This window comes from Vidua chalybeata, chromosome 6 (genome assembly GCF_026979565.1).
Source record: "Vidua chalybeata isolate OUT-0048 chromosome 6, bVidCha1 merged haplotype, whole genome shotgun sequence".
In the NCBI taxonomy this organism is placed as follows: Eukaryota; Metazoa; Chordata; class Aves; order Passeriformes; family Viduidae; genus Vidua; species Vidua chalybeata.
In genome coordinates, this window is record NC_071535.1 from 56,290,334 (window position 1) to 56,306,341 (window position 16,008).

A 16,008-nucleotide genomic window follows, 5' to 3' on the forward strand; every position below is an offset into this window, starting at 1 on the left:
GAACACCTCCTCCCAAAACACCTAGTGCCAAGTTCAGCCCCTGCTCCAGGGCATTCCAGGCCAGGCCTGGCAGCTGTTCTTAGGGATTAAAGCACTCTGGAAAATTGAAACAGTATCAAAAGCAGCTGCATTAAAAACACCAAACCCCCCTTTTCCTTCTGCACATAAAGCTTGGAAAAGCTTCAACAGCTGGGAAGGGATCAGGGTCTGTGTCTGCACACAGAAGGGCTGGAGGGGATGGGGGGGTTTGCTAGTTTAAAAAGAGAAAATGCATTTGGCCTAAAATCTCACAGTGTGACACAGCAGGGCTGTCCCCAGCCCAGCAGCCTGGAATGGCACTTGGGGGTCAGTCAGGAACTAAACAGAAACAGAATCATCCAGGTTGGGAGAGACCTCCAAAATCATCGAGTCCAACCTGTGACTGATCCCCACCTTGTCACCAGCCCAGAGTACTGAGTGCCACATCCAGGCCTTCCCTGGACACCTCCAGGGATAGGAACTCCACCACCTCCCTGGGCAGCCCTTTCCAATGCCTGACAGCCCTTTCCATGAGGAAATTCTTACTGATGTTGAATCCGAATCACCCGTGGCAGAGCCTGAGGCTGTTTCCTCTTGTCCCATCCCTTGCTCCCTGGGAGCTGCACCCTCCTGTCAGGGAGTTGTGGAGAGGCAGAGGGTCCCCCTGAGCCTCCTTTTCTCCAGACTGAGCCCCCTCAGCTCCTTGTGCTCCAGATCGTTCCCCAGCTCTGCTCCCTCCCTTGGACACACTTCAGCCCCTCAATATCCTCCTTGCCATGAGGGGCCCAGAGCTGGACACAGCACTTGAGGGGCCTCAGCAGTGGAAACTGGAAAACCAAGCAGAGCTTCCCTCCAGCTCTTCACCTCCTAGACCATGTTCAGGAACACCCCCAGCTCCTAAGGACACATGGGCAGAAACACCTGGATGCTATGCCACGGGGATTTCCTTGCTGGGAGGAATCACTGCCACACTCCCACATATCAGGTTGGCTTTATTCTAGCGTCACTTATGCATTCCTACTCGTGACAGGAGGTTTGGGAACTCGGCTACATGAGACAGATGAGAAGATTTTCTTTCCAAAGAAAACAGCAATAAAAATAAAGACAATTCTACACCAGGCCCGACAGCAGCCCCTGGGGGACACAGCGACCTGGGGACAGCAGGGATGAGCCAAGGACAGAGCACAGGTATTGGCCTTCTGTCTGGAAAGTGGGAGATGGGGAGAGGTGAATGCCCAAACCCAGCTGGGTGGTGACAGGGACAGTGCCCGGTGCCAGGGAAGGGACATCGGAGCGTTCCCGGCAGCTGCCCGTGCACTCTCTCCTGTGGCCAATGGAATGCTGGAAGCTTCCAAGGCCTCCCCGGCTCTGCTCTGCTCACCCACACATTCTGGGTGTGCATGGACATGGATACAGCCACCTGCACCGTGCCCTGTGGATCCCACTCCCACTGGGGGCCCACACCCCTCTCTGGCAGCCCCTCTTCCCACAGCATTCCTGGGGAGCAGCCCCCACTCTGGGGCCGGGCACACACACAGCCACGTGCACACAGGAGGCCCCGAGGACCACTGAACCCTGACAAAGTGGCAGGAAGAGCCTCCCCCCGACCCTTCTTCCCAAACAGCACATATTTAAAAACCAAAAATCCTACTGGAGAGTCCTGGAAGCAATTTGGAGTGTGAAATCCTCAAGGCTGCTGACAGGAGAGACCGAGGTGGAGCCAGGTCACAGAGACCTCTGGAAGGAGAGGTGGCTATGGAGCTGGGAAGGAGGCAGGTGTTCCATGTGGTGGGCTGTGAGGGGTCCAGGCTGGATCCAGATCCCACAGGGAGAGTCCTGGCGCAGGGCCAGCCCCTGGGTGCAGCACCAGTTCCGAGGGAGAGCGGCTGGAGCCCGGCTCTCCATGGCTGGGGCGGGAGCTGGGTCAGTCCAGCCCCAGGTCCGAGTCAGAGGACGAGCGCTCGTCGGCGATGTTGCGGATGGCGTTCTCCATGGGTGCCAGGTTGCCGCTCGGAGTGATGCCCATGGGCTGGATCACCTTCTCCCTGCAGCCAGGAGGAGAGGGGAAAGGCAGAGGTGCAGCACAGCATGGGAACAAACCAGGAATATGGCAGCAAAAGTGGAGCTTGGGGAAATGGCCTGGAACACCCCTGGCACCACTAAAGATCCCTTCTGAGAAGTGGGCATGGTCCCAGCCCTAAAACTTCCAGCATGGCGAAGCAATGGCCTGGAAGCACAATCCTATTCCCTGGAATAGGTTCCTTTCTAGAGTCCTCTTCTGTGTGGTTCAGGATTCCCAGAGGAAAACTAACACTGGTGTCCATGTTCCTTTCCCTCCTACATAGGATGGACTTACTTCCCTCCTACTCTTGAAAGCCTGAACTCAGTTGGGCTCCTGTGGGTCAGAGATAACTGGAGAAAGCACTCCAACAGGAAAAGTGGCTGGTGGCACTGGCTGCCATCTGTCCCCACTGTCTCTCCACAAAATGCTGCTTCCCCCTGAGCTGCATTGCCAGGACAGAGGCTGCTGTCCTTCCCAAGCACCAAGACAAAGCTGGTGAGCTTGGGAACAGCACGGGCACAGCAAGGAATTCCACAGTGCCCCATCATGCCAAAGATGGAGGAGCTGGCAGTGCTTCCCTTGCACATAATGGAGCCATGCTGAGGGAAGAGTTGCCCCATATATCCCCTGCCACTCCCACTCCCAGATCCCTCCAGGCCTTGGGAACTCAGCCAAAGGAAGGTTTGTGACAGATGTAACCCTGACACACACCATGTCCCAGTACCTGGACAACTTGTCAAACATGTTGACCAATTTCATGGCTTCATGCTCCTTCTGCTCCTCCGTCATCCCTTCCATGGGGTTGGGCAGCTTCTCCTCCACGCGTCCCGTCACAGGGTTGATGCTACACAGACAGCAGTGAGGCCAGGGCTCAGGGCAGGGACAGCAGGTGACAAAGGGCTGTTTGGAATTCTCCTGAGCCTCATGGAGCAGAGGAATGGCATAGCAGCACTAGCTGTCACTGCTGCTTGTGCCCTGAGCCCCAAGTGCCATCACAGTGCTACTAGGGATTCTCACCTACAGCCTTACAAACACCTCCCTTTTCTCTAACATCCCCTTCTCCCAGTGCCACAGTGCCACTGGAAATGAGGTACATGAGGCCAGATGACATTTCCTCCCTCTCCTCAAGGCAGGAGACAAAAGCTAATGGAGAAAATCTCAACAAACCCAACCTGCAGGGACACTGAACAGTGTGTGGGGGATGCATGGGTGGGCATGGGAACCCTCACCCTCAAGATACCACCCACTACAAAGGAGAAAGGAAGAAAAAAAAAAAAAAGAGAGGGAAGGGAAAAAGAAAGAGAGGGAAGGGAAAAAGAGGAACCAAAAACCCGCTGGGTGTAGTAACACTGAGCTCTGGAGAGGGGTAGGAAAAACGGGCACTTCCACCCCTACTGCAGGTGGAAGAGCAGAACAGGGAGATGGCAGCAGGTGCATGAAGAGGGATGAAGAAGGATCAGGAGTGGGAGAAGGGTGTGGGAGAAGGGGATTTCTAGAGAGGGAGTTGATCTCTTTACTTGGGCTTTGCCTCTTTGTACTCCTCCGTGTCCGTGTCTTCATCCTCCGAGTACTCCCCCTCTTCCCGGCCGCCAGCCATGAGGCCCCGTGCTGCCAGCAGCCCCGCGGCGTTCCCGTAGCCCGTGTACTTCACAAACCGGGACACTGCCAGGAGAAGGGACAGAGACCACCCTGTGCTCCCCTCCTGCCTCCAGCCCCGTGTTCCCACCAGCCCCAGCAGCATGGTTTTGCCATGTCTCCAGGCCATGGAGACAAGGAAGTGCTGACAGGGAGCAAGGCCCCTGCGTGGGAGTTGAACGTGGGCCAGGCTGTGTGCAGGGTGCTGGGGTGTCCTCCAGCACAGCTTGTCCCTCACCGCTGGCCTGAGAGACACCACCTCCTTCCCACAGAGCTCCTGGAGCTCTCCCCTTTTCCCCACTCAGCGGGGCTGTCCCGAGGGAAGGCAGAAGCCCTGCAGAGGGTTCCAATCTCAGGGTCTCCCTGTGGAAGCCCCCCAGGACTCACCGCTCTCCTTGCAGAGCACGAACAGGAACTCGGCGGCGCAGTGCTTGACGTCGGTGTCGATGTGCGTCATGAGCCTCACCAGCTTGTTCCGCAGGGAATTCCCCACCTCCGGCCGGTTCCGCACGTCCCGCAGCGGCGGCAGCACCTGCAGGGCCACGGCGAGGGTGACAGGTCACTGTGGGTACCAAAGCCACCCATAGCAGAGGTGTCTGGAGGGTGGCCACAAGCAGGGCTCTGCTCGCCTCCCCTCCCCTAAGGGCAGCACCCCTGAACGTGGCGCTGAGCACAGCATACCCTGGCCTTCAGGAACTTCCTGGTCTGCCGGTGGACTCGGGCACTCTCCGTCAGCAGGTTCAGCACAGGGGTCAAGCTCTCCTTCAGCTTGTGGCCCTGCAGAAACATCCCCAGAAGGAGCAGCACGTCAGTCATGCTGAGCTCAGCTTGTCTGACTCATGCTGGAGAACACGAGCACAGACCATCAGGGAGATGGAGGGACATGGAGCTTCCCAACCTCTGCCACAGGCATTCAGTGCCTCCTTCCTCCCCACACCACTTGCTGTGGCACAGGCAGTGTCAGAAATATTTGAGCAGGGCATCCAGGGCAAAGAAGTGCAGTGGTAAAATTTGAAGGCTCTTTGGAACAACTCCAGAGGCTGAAAACTGTAGTCAGCTTAAAAATAACAGGAACTCAGGTTTCCAGAACTGCCCACTGGATCACTGCTGAGTGAAACAGGGCTGATTTGTCAATCAACCCTGTTAATTATCAGCTAATCATCCATTCTGTTCCACCAATCTCACTGCCTGCAGCCCTCAAAGCAATGGCAGTCACCTTCCCAGTTCAGGGATATTGGTTTAGTCCCACCAACTACAGCTCTGCCAAAAGCTGTCCTTCCCACAAAGGGCTAACTTCAAACCAGGCGTGCTGCTCCCACCAGGCTCTTCCAGGCTGAGGGAAAGGTGCCCTGGACCCATGGGAAGAAGCAGCCCCACCACTCACCCTGTCCAGGCGCCGCTCCAGGAAGTCCAGGAGGATGCTGACCGCATCCATGTTGACGCCCATGTACTCCAGCGAGCCCGGCCGCACTTTGGGAGTCAGGAGCACATCCAGACACTTCAGGGGCAGGTTGCCCAGCAGGTTGACTGTGTGGCTGCACGGGTGAAAGAGAAGAGAAGTGAAGACACAGTGATGGAGCTTTGCTCACAGAAGTCCTTCAGCTCTGCAGAAATGAAGGCCCGTCATTAACTTGCAGGAGTGTGAGAACCCAGCAATCCAAGTTTTCCTGGAGCATCTCAAGCTCCTCACACCACTGAAAGGGAATAACTTAAGATGCTTTTTGGGCAGCTAACTATATGCTGAGAGTCCAAAGATACTTTAGTGACATCTGAGAACCCACAGATCTCGACACAGAGCCAAGCAGGTCATCCAATCTGGGTGGTCCGAGGTCTGCCTCTGGAGCCTCCTTTGTCACTCCTAACCCTGATGTTCCATGCCAGCACTGCTTGGGATCCCATCAATTATGTATTCCTGGGGACAAGGTGGTGTCACCTGCTCCAAGCTGAAACCCCTGCACCAATAATGCTTGGCAACATGACACAGCCAATTTCTCAGCATGGCTTAAGACTAATTAAGGCCACCTCATGGACGTTTTAAAGCAGTACACTTCTTCCCTGGCCAGTTGCCCACTGAGGTGGATGTCACCATTGGGACAGCCTAACACAGAACATGAAACAAGATCTCAGGGGTCAGGAGGCCATGGCACTCCCATATGGCATTCCCAGGGCAGGTAAGCCTGTTTCTGAGCTCCAGCAGCATGAGGGATCCCTAGGCTAAACCCAAAAGCTGCTGGTCAGCAAGGTCCCTCCCAATTGCCCAAGGTCCTGCAGGATGTGCCTGGGGGAGCTGGCAAAGCTCTTCCCAACACAGACCTGTGGAACTCCTCGGTGCGGTCCTCGCCGTCGGCAGAGATCATGAGGCAGTGGCGCAGCAGGGCACCCAAGTGCCTGTACAAAGCAGCATCTTCCTGGCCCCAACATGGAAAAAGGAACATCTCAATCAGCAAAGGGGATCCCACACATCCCAGAGCCTGCAGCCCATTCCCCAATCCAGCAGCCTGATCATGGACTGCAGGGTGTTCCAGGGAAAGCAGACCCTCAATTCTCCATTTGGGAATGTTAAAAGCACAGGCAAAGTAAGGGATAATACTGCACTGGACAGAGGCAGTGTCCTAAAGATACCTGAGTCCCTCACCACCCTGACGGTGCACAAAGACCAGTCTGGGACACGAGAAAATGCAAGGGAAGAGACAACCTGCAAAGCCAGAGCCCAGAGACGCATGAATGCCACGAGCCCAAGAGCTCACCTCGTCCACCTCCCTCTTGCTGGAATCAAAGGTGATGTTGAAGAGCACTTTGAGGATCTCCATGGCTCGCTCCGTCTCCTGCCGAGGCAAAGGTGGGAGAAGTCCCTCCTCGGTGGCAACTTCGTAGGGGTCCAACCACTTGACCCCGAGGGTCAGCTCCAGGGTGTCTGTCATGAGGCTGATTCCCCGGAGCTCCTGGGCGAGCTGCTGCCGGATGTCCACCCTGAGGGCTGTCAGCAGGAACAGCAGGCGCAGGTCGAAGAACTTGATGTCATGAGGAAGACTCCGCTCGTTGTAGAGCTTGATGCGCCGGGCCAGCCCCACCACCAGCCGCCCCTCTGCCGTCAGCTCCTGCGCCATGGCGCTGCTGAACACAATGTTGCATAGGCATTTCAGGGATTCCAGGATTACATCCAAGTCTGGCACCTCCCGGATGAGCTCCTCAGAGTAATCGATGCCAGCGTGCCTGGAGAGGGTCTTCAGGCCTTCCTTGGTGGTGAAAGGGTCGAGGCAGTGCTTGTCCCGGGACAGGATGCGGATGCTCTCCAGGCAGGTGACTTGGCAGGATGGCTGCAGCTCCCTCTCCAGGAACTTGATCAGCAGCTGGGCCATTTTCTGTGCAGTTGGAAACAAGCAATGCCTTGGATACTGACACTTCCCAGGGCTCCCTACGGCCCTGGCACACTCTGCCCTGGACCACAGCAGTGTCACCTGGGCCTGCTCGAGTGTGCACTTGGCAGTACTCAGGAAGTGCTTGGCTCTGGCATTGATCCTGGCCAGTTTGGGCAAGAACAACCAGGAAAAAATGTCTTGCAGAGGGTGCTGGGTGCAAAGGGAGAGCACAAACAGGTCACTGTTGTAGCTCTGCCCTGGCAAGGATGGTTCAGACTGACAGGGCTGACCTGCCCACTGCACAAGGGAGGGACACAGGACCCAAGGGAGGTGAGGAGAGCACCTGATGCCTGATGGGAAAAAAGGTGAAGAGACCTCAGGAGATTCAAATAAGCAGCATCTCCTTAATTTCAGTGCTGTCTGGAGACCTACTGGCCCAGATCTTCCATGGGTACAGACTGGCAGAGCCCCACTAACACAATTCACAGGGGCTGCAAAGCTCACGGGGAACGGTGAGTCACGGAGCAGCACGAGAGCACAGATAAGGCCTCAGAGACACGGGCAGCTCAAGGCTGAACCACGTGTGGCAACACTTCTCATCACACCAGTAACCCACACACACTGCTGGGGGAGCCCACAAGACCTCAAACACAACACAGCTCAGAGCACGGGTCTTTCTGTGATGTTACAAGAGTGAAAGAACCCAAAAAATGAGGTTTGTAACTGGCTTAACAGCCTCATTGATTACACTTCAAAATAATCAGAGAATCATTAAGGTTGGAATCATTAATCATAATCATTAGTCATTAATCATAATCATCCAGCTTGGAAAAGACCTCCAAGACCATCAAGTCCAACCTGTGACCAATCAGCACCTGAGCATGGAACAGTCATTTCTTGAATACCTCCAGAGATAGATGATGGCTGTACCACCTCCTTAGGCAGCCCCTTCCAAGTCCTGACCACCCTTTCCATGAAGAAATTCCTCCTGATATCCAACCTCACTCTCCCCTGGTGAAATGAAATTACTGAGGGAAGGAATGAAGAAAAACTGAACTTCAGAGGTTCATGGTGTGCCCCAAACTCACATCCTGGGGAAATGATGAAGTACAGCTGTTCCTCTTCTCCTACATCACAGGAAGACAGAGTTTTAGATACAGTCCCAGCAACCAAAGCCTCAGGCTGGCTCAGGGGAAAGAGATCTCAGAGTGTGTGCCTGAAGCTGAACCATCTGAACAGCCAAGCACCAGGAAGTAGCAGTGATGTTCATCTCATATTTCATGGCATACATCCCAAAAGTGGGACGCTGTGCCTGAAGCCGTGTCCTGTGTGACTGTCCCAGCTCACACAGCGGGTCACTACAAGGCAAAGAGCTCAGATCTCATCAGATCCAGTCCCACGTTTCAGGCTGTGCCTGGAATGTTCCATGTGGCAGCAGCTGCCCCTGGCACAGCCAAAGGAGGTCCAACTCTCCACCCAGGTCACCTGGCTTGCACTTGCTGTGCTAACACAGGCATTGGCACCACCCACCAGTGAACTGACCACAGAACTGAGCCAGCTGGAAAATAACCCAGGGAAAACAGTCATTCTTATGGCAGAACAGCCAGGCAGGAGCAGGAATGAGCAGGCAGAGTGTTCTTTCCCTCCAAGTGCCAGATTATACCAGTTCAAAGGATTTGCTAATACACAGCTCCTGGCAAATCCCACTGCTGGCTCCCAGCAGAGCCCCTCACCCTCCCCCGGAGCCAGCACTGCTGTGATCCCTGTCCAGAGGCACCAGAGATCACATCCATGACTGGGACTATATGGATCATGGAACCATTGCTAGTGGCAGATAGATGCCAATCTTTATCCAAAACCACCAAATACTGATGGAAAAAACAAAGCCAGACACTCCAAGCACACAATTCCCTAACCAAGTTAATGGAAAACTTTCAGTTCTTCTCCTGTGGGACTGCTTGCCAAGCCCAGCTGGACATGAGTACAGAGCAGCAGATTTACACACTGACCAGAGGAGGAAAGCAAGTAGCATGTGCCTACCTTCCTCTCTTCCCGCTCCTCATCCTCGAAGATGAAGCACTGAGATTTCTGTGGGAAAAACAAAATCAATCAGAAAGAGGAATTGGTTAAAACTCCATGAGACCAGAGCAGAGCCATTCAGCTGGAAAGCAGCGGGTCCAAAACATGCTGCAACAGCAAACACACCATCTCCTGACAGTCCCCCCCACATTATGGGCATCACCCGTGGGTCCACAGCACCAGTGGAATGCCACAGGCCAGCTGACAGATGGATTTAGTTTAAATACTGCAGCAGCACAGTGGGTATTCATCCCAATCCCAATATCCTATAAGAGCCGGTAATTCCCCTGCTCAGTGATACCACTGAGCTGTGCCTACACATCTCCCCTTGATATTTATTATTCCTTTTCCTGACCAAAAGAAGTCTTGTCTCCTTGGTACATGGGAATGGATCCTCGTGGTTATCCAGGTCGTTCTTTAAACACAAGGGACTTGATCCCCACACTCCATCCTGTCCCCATGCTAACAAACACTCCTGATCTCCATTCATTATGTTTCTCTTGCTATTTTGTTTGTTCTTCACTGACAGTCTCTTTCCTGACCAAACCTGCTCCCATGGAACTGGAGATCACAGGTGCCTGGGGAGAAGCAGCACCTCCCAGTGACTGAGGCAATCCTTGTTCATAACAAGAAAGTGTTTGATCCCAGCTTGGAGAACAAAAACGTTTAAAATCCATAAAACACTGATTATGTGTGTGCAGCTGATCCATCCACACTACCAGGAGCTGATGGCTCAGTCCTGGCACCGCCGTGTTCCACAGGCAGGCTGCTTGTTCTTCCCTCAGCACATCCTCTTTTCAGGCTGTAATCCCATTCGGGGATATTTTGGCCACACCTGGGGTTTTGCTTTAGCTGTAGTATAAACCCAGCAAGCAAAAACTGCGTGCACAATAGTGAATTAAAACAAATCCATAGAAAAAGCATACAGAACCATCAGTCTTGCAGCAGAAGCAATGCCAGGCTGTGCCAGGTTTATCTGCAGTTTCATAATCCTCTTTGACTGCTCCATTTCCTCCAGACAGGCCAGCAAACCCTGTGGCTGCAGCTCCCTAGGCTTGATACCCCAGGAAGGACCCAGCTGGGGGAATCCAACAGGAAATATCGTGGTTTTGGGGGCACTGTTTGCACCTGCTGCTGGTGATGTTAATCCCCAGTGCTGTCCTTAACAGATACCTGCTCCTTCTTGGCCAATATCTCCCCATTCCAAATCTGACTGTTAGGAATAGTTCCACACACTCTCTCTCTCACACACACTCTTGCAAAATATTCCTCAGGTTTTCCCTGCTGGCTTCCACCTACTCCAGCCTGGTGCAGAGTGAGTCAGAGTGATCCACAGGGCCAGCCCCTCTCAGGGGAAACCTCCGAGTTTCTCTGACAACTAGAGTCTGGATTTCACAGAGCCATAGAATATCCTGAGCTGGAAGGAACCCACATGATCCATTCAGTCCAGCTCCTGGCTCTGCCCAGACACCACAACAATCCCACTCTGTGTCTGAGAGCGCTGTCCAAACGCTCCTGGAGTTCTGGCAGCACTGGGGCTGTGCCCATTCCCTGGGGAGCCTGTTAAGTGCCAACCACCCTCTGGGGGAAGAACCTTTTCCTAATATCCAACCTAAACCTCAAGAGCTGCTCCCTTGGGTCCTGTCACTGGTCAGAGAGCAGACACTGGAGCTGCCCCTCTGCTGCCCCGCAGGAGGAAGCTGTAAACGGCTGAGGTCTCCCCTCAGTCTCCTTTCTCCAAGCAGAGATTTACCACCATGGATAATCTTTTCCTACTTTAAGGCTAGAAACACTCCCATCTCTGCTTCCAGATCGTTGGGGTTTGATATTCTACATTCATTATTTACTGCTTTCAGAGCCGTGCCCATACGAGATCCCAGCAGTCACCTCCAATCATCTTTTGACTTGCAAATCCCAACATCATTTCACCTGCAGCTCCTCCCTGGACTCTCTCAGCACCTCCAAAACTGCTCCTCCTACTCAGTCCTCACCCTGACTCTTATTTCCTGGCCAGGCTTTACTTGGGATCTGGATAATAATTTTTTTAGGAGTCCCTGAGATGAGGGAAGCGTTGATGATGCTCACTCACCTCTCGGTTGTAGACCTGGAGCACCTTGAGAACCGTGTCCTGCTCCCCACTTTCCAGCGTGGATACCACAGCCTGGAGCTCCATTATCCCAACAGCTCAGCTACGGCACAGCCCAGAGGAAGAGGAGCAAGGGGATTTCCAGGGTGATGGAAAAGCAGCTCGGCACACAGACCTCTGAGAGGGAAGAGAGAAAGGGGTGGAGAGAACAAGGAGGGAAAAAACGCAACACAAAAAAATCCCAAGTGATATTGCTCACACTGCTGCATCCATAAAAGTGGAGCAGATGGATAACCCGAGCAAAGCCAGCAGCTTCCTCTCTCTCTCCTGCTAATCCTCTTCTTCCTCACTTTGCTTTTCAATGTTTAATGTATGCCCTCCCAGGAAAGCACTCAGGGAAAACCTTCCCCCTACCAGCTGGAGATTAACGTGGAGCAGATAACAGCAGCTCCCTGAAATAGCTCCCTGCCTCCTCCTCCTCCTCCTCCCCGCCTGCCCTGATTTCTGCTGCCGCACAGGGGGGAAAATAACAAATAAAACAAGAAACATTGCCGTGGAGTGACAAGGGATGGAGCAGCAAGACAGCCAGGCGGGAGAGCATCCTCCGGCTGCAGGCGGAGCTACCTTGGCAGGTGGTGGGAAGCAGACCCAGGAGGGTTTGGTGGCGAGTTGGATTATGGCCGATCCCTGCAGGCGCAGCCAAAAGGCGCGTCCGGAGCCGGCCACCCCCGGGAGAGGATGTCCCTGCCGACACTGCCAGCGAACAGATGCGCAGCACCGCGGGATTATTTTGGACACGGCACCGGATTAGCGGCTCACGGAGCCACACGAGCCCACGGTGTTGGGACATGATTCGCAGTGGGGGGAGATCCAGCAGATCTGAGCTCGGACATGTGTTCGGCTTCCGTGTTGCCATGAGGATGAGGCTGAGCATCATCCTCATGGTCACACCAACCTCAACAAACTGGGATCCCAGGGCCCCCAGAGTTTGGGAATCACACAGGCTCTCCCCTCCTGCCCAAGCAGCCCCGGAGGGGCTTCTTGGGGGGACCAAAAGAGGCAGATCCTGCATTTTGGAAGGCAGAAAGATGCGGAGACAGGAGGCTGGGCTGGCCCGGGGCAGGGACACAGCATCCCTATGCGCAGGGGCTGGGATGGAGGCGATCCACCTCTGCTTTTGGAGGGATGACATTAACCAATAGATCATTGGGCATATCCCCACTTCCATACTCCTTCTGTCTCCTCACACTGCCAACTCTTTCCTCCACCATTTGGGTAAATTACAAACCCCCTTTTTTGTCCCCATAACCCTGTTTATGTCCCTAAACCCCTACCTTCCCCCCCAAACCTCTATTTTTGTCCCAAGCCCCTATTTTCCCCCCAAACCTCTATTTTATCCCAAGCTCCTATTTTTTTCCCCTAAACCTCTATTTCCCCACCCCCAAAACCCCTAATTATTTCCCCAAAACTTCTTTTCGTCCCCAGACCCCTATTCTTGTCCCCAAAGCCCTATATTTGTCCCCAACCCCCCTCGTTTTTTGTCCCCAAGGCGCAGTTTTCTCCCCCAGCCCCCAGTCCCGCCCCTGTGCCCGGGCAGGGCGCTGGCCCTACCTGCGGCCCGGGATCCCTCGGGGGGCAGTTCCAGCCCTTCCGCCCCGGCCCGGGCGAGCGGCCCGAGGGTCCCGGTGCCGGGGGGAAGGAGGAGGAGGAGAAGGAGGAAGAGCGGGCGGACATTTCGTGGCGGCTCCGCCCGGCGGGGCGGGACGGGCCGGGGCAGCCATGGCGGAGCGGGGCCGAGGTGAGGGGACAAGGGACAGCGACAGGGACAGGTTTGGGGGGCAGGAGGAGATGGAGCGGGTCAGAGGGAGGAGAAACTCCCGATCCCACTGAACCCCACGGGGCCTCTTGCAGTGCCACGATTTCTCCTCTATAGCCCGGGAATAACCCCCCCCGTAAGCCCTAATTGCCTACCTGGGCCCCTTTTGGGGTCCTGGGCTGCCCCCCCCCGAACCCCTAATTGCCTCCTCTAACCCTTAATTGTCCCCTTGAACCCCTATTGCCCCCCATAAACCCTAAGTACCCCTTGGAGCCCCCAGCTGCCCCCATAGCCCCTAATTGCCCCGGAACTCCTAATCCCCCCCGGACCCCAGCTGCCCCACAATGGGGGGCAATGCCGAGAGACCCCAACACGGCCGAGGGGCAAAGGGCCCCGGATTTGCCGGGTTTCACCCAAATCTCACCCCTGCATGTCACTGGCCATGGAACCGCCACAGCTGCTGCTGGGCTGTGGTGGCGATTCAGGGTGCAAGTCTGGGCTCTCGCCCTGGCCTATTTGGGGGAAGTCTGTGGTGTTTTGGTCACATTTTCAGAAGGTTCCATGGCGCAAACCATGCGAGGAAGGGCTGTGATGGGAACAGAGCTGTGCTGTGGCAGGGCAGGGGTGATGTGTGCTCCTCGTTCTTCTCCCCAGGGCAGAGTCCGAGCGCCATGGAGGACCTGCTGGATGTGGAGAACAAGCGGATGGCCGACAGCTTGGCCAGCAAGGTCACCAGGCTGAAGTCGGTGAGTGCCGAGGTCACAGCAGGTGTTGAGGTGAAGGACAGGCTCTGATTACCTGGGAGTCCTGCAGGGGATCACAGAGCCATGGAAAGGTTTGGGTTGGACAGGATCTTAAGGCTCATCCAGTCCCACCCCTTCCCATGGGCAGGGACACTTTGTACTAGACCAGGTTGCTCCAAGCCCTGTCCAACCTGAACACAGGTGTTGCTAAGCTCACCTCCTTGGGGAAAAATTAATGGAAAAAAGGCAGGTAGATTAATTTTGGAAAATACCTGTGTCTCTGTGTAACTGTTCTTAAAGCTGGTTTGCTCCTATTAACATCAAACACTTTGATTTAGAGCTTTAAGCTCTAAATTATTATTAAAAGTGTAGTACAAACCATGAAAGAAGTCGATGACTCACTGTGTAAAAGGGCAGGCTGAATTCCTGCCATTGTGTCCCAGGGTTTAAACTCCCCTCTCTAGCTGGCAGATTTAGACAACCAGGCTTTATTTTCAGAGCTGGAAAAGTTCACCTGCCTGACAGGGAAATGCCATTTTCCTTGTTCCTGCACCAGACAAGCCCCTGTGTGTCTGTTGCAGCTGGGAAAGCAGCAGCTTGTTTTAATAATTTGCATTTCAGATTTTAGAGGTCCTCTGGACATTAAAAGCTCATTAATGGCCATTTCCTGCCTTGCCCTGCAGCTGGCTCTGGATATTGACAAGGATGCTGAGGAACAGAACCGCTACCTGGATGGCATGGTAAGGACCTGGCAAACGGGACACCGGGCTTTCTGTGCAAATCAGGGAATTGGGATGAGAGGTGGGACAGCAAAAGCGCTTAAGGGAGAAGCCCTAAATCAGCACCAGGATTGTTGGGGTGTCCTGTGCAGGGCTTTGAAGCTGGACTGGCTCATCCTTGTGAGTCCCTCCAACTCGGGAAGTTCCGTGATTCTGCAACGCCTCCAAGGTGTCTTTTCCTGCCAGGACTCGGATTTCCTGAGCGTGACAGGGCTGCTGACGGGCAGCGTGAAGCGCTTCTCCGGCATGGCGCGCTCCGGCCGCGACAACCGCCGGCTGCTCCTCGCCGTGTCCGTGGCGCTCATCCTCATCTTCTTCATCCTCTACTACCTGGTGTCCCGGGCAGGGACCTGAGCCCGGGCTGGGAGGTGGCACAGGCCAGACCCCACCATCCACAGACCTGTCCACACGTTTTCCAGAGGAGCCTCCAGCCACACCTCCACCTTCCCAGTGACTTTTCCTCCTTCCAGCTCGTCATCGCTCTGGCTGGGCCCAGACAGCTCTTCCAAAACAAGTTTGGCTCCAAAGGGATCTTCATGTCTATCGGGATTTTGGGGTCATGGCTCTGACCATGGTCGAGACCTCCTGCCTTGTCCACATCCCATGGGCTGTTTCTAACATCGCCTCCCTCAATGAAAACCAGGAACTAAAATCCAGGGACTTGTGGGTACTCCATAACCCAGCTGCGCTTTGCAAGCTGTAGGATTTAGGATGCTGACTTAAGGGATTTGGGAGTACCAATGTGTGACTTACATTCCGTGTGGCCACTCTCCATTTCCCTGGGACTTGCAGGCCACGTCCCTGGGCTGAAAGGAAACCTGTGAAAGGAAACCTGTGCATTGCTAATTGGGGTGGAATTAGCAATGGATCTGGGCCTGGATGCTCTCACATTGTAGCAGGGAAGAGGTGCAGGGGAGCAGGGCTTTCATTACATCCTGGCTTGGTTGTCTTTATCATCCCTGTGGGCAAACCGGGCTGGACCCTGTGGGAAGGGAGGGCCACAGTCCACAACCACATGGATTTGCACTTGTGTGGAACCTTCCAGAACCTTCCCACACATGTGCAAATTAATTTACTAAATCAGAGTAAAGAAATCTGGTGGCAGAAGGTCCACTTAATTGTGGTTATATAATCCTGGTTTTAGAGCACATTGGGGAGATGTTGTGCCAATAAAGTGAGGTGGAACTCCCCCCAGGTGCTGTTGGGAGTGGGGGGGGGAATCAAGGAGGGATTTGCTGATTTGTTTATGCATTTAGAAGGTACAAAAAGAACCCCTGCCTTGCCTGGGGGGATGTGTTTGCTTATTTGCTTCTCTCTTCCTGTAACAGCCAGGGCTCAGCCATTCCTCCTCCTCTGATTAAGACTCTCCAGCAAACCCTCTTCATGGATGGATGGCTGGGTGTTCCTTTGCCCTTGGGCTAACTCGGGTCC

At 54.5% G+C, this 16,008-nt stretch overlaps 2 protein-coding genes across 7 annotated transcripts; one reads left to right on the forward strand and one right to left on the reverse strand.

Moving 5' to 3' along the window:
• Positions 1-993: 993 nt before the first annotated feature.
• On the reverse strand, positions 994-13,561 carry RIC8A (RIC8 guanine nucleotide exchange factor A). 3 transcript variants are annotated; one of them, XM_053944494.1, is made up of 11 exons: positions 13,480-13,561; positions 11,243-11,416; positions 9,115-9,162; positions 6,463-7,077; positions 6,029-6,123; positions 5,100-5,250; positions 4,397-4,492; positions 4,103-4,247; positions 3,598-3,742; positions 2,805-2,924; positions 994-2,063 (listed from the first exon to the last, which is right to left on the reverse strand). In XM_053944494.1, the coding sequence occupies exons 2-11, from the start codon at positions 11,324-11,326 to the stop codon at positions 1,943-1,945; spliced, it is 1,620 nt and encodes a 539-aa protein (XP_053800469.1). In that variant the 5' UTR covers positions 11,327-11,416; positions 13,480-13,561; the 3' UTR covers positions 994-1,942. The 3 variants fall into 3 exon arrangements, with proteins under 3 accessions (XP_053800469.1, XP_053800468.1, XP_053800470.1); XM_053944493.1 differs by lacking the exon at positions 13,480-13,561 and adding an exon at positions 12,851-12,936; XM_053944495.1 differs by lacking the exon at positions 13,480-13,561 and adding an exon at positions 11,864-12,509.
• BET1L (Bet1 golgi vesicular membrane trafficking protein like) lies at positions 12,969-15,033 on the forward strand. 4 transcript variants are annotated; one of them, XM_053944502.1, is made up of 4 exons: positions 12,969-13,037; positions 13,710-13,801; positions 14,482-14,538; positions 14,764-15,033. In XM_053944502.1, the coding sequence occupies exons 1-4, from the start codon at positions 13,019-13,021 to the stop codon at positions 14,929-14,931; spliced, it is 336 nt and encodes a 111-aa protein (XP_053800477.1). In that variant the 5' UTR covers positions 12,969-13,018; the 3' UTR covers positions 14,932-15,033. The 4 variants fall into 4 exon arrangements, with proteins under 4 accessions (XP_053800477.1, XP_053800476.1, XP_053800475.1 ...); XM_053944501.1 differs by having other exon boundaries at positions 14,482-15,033; XM_053944500.1 differs by lacking the exon at positions 12,969-13,037 and having other exon boundaries at positions 13,338-13,801.
• Positions 15,034-16,008: the final 975 nt, after the last annotated feature.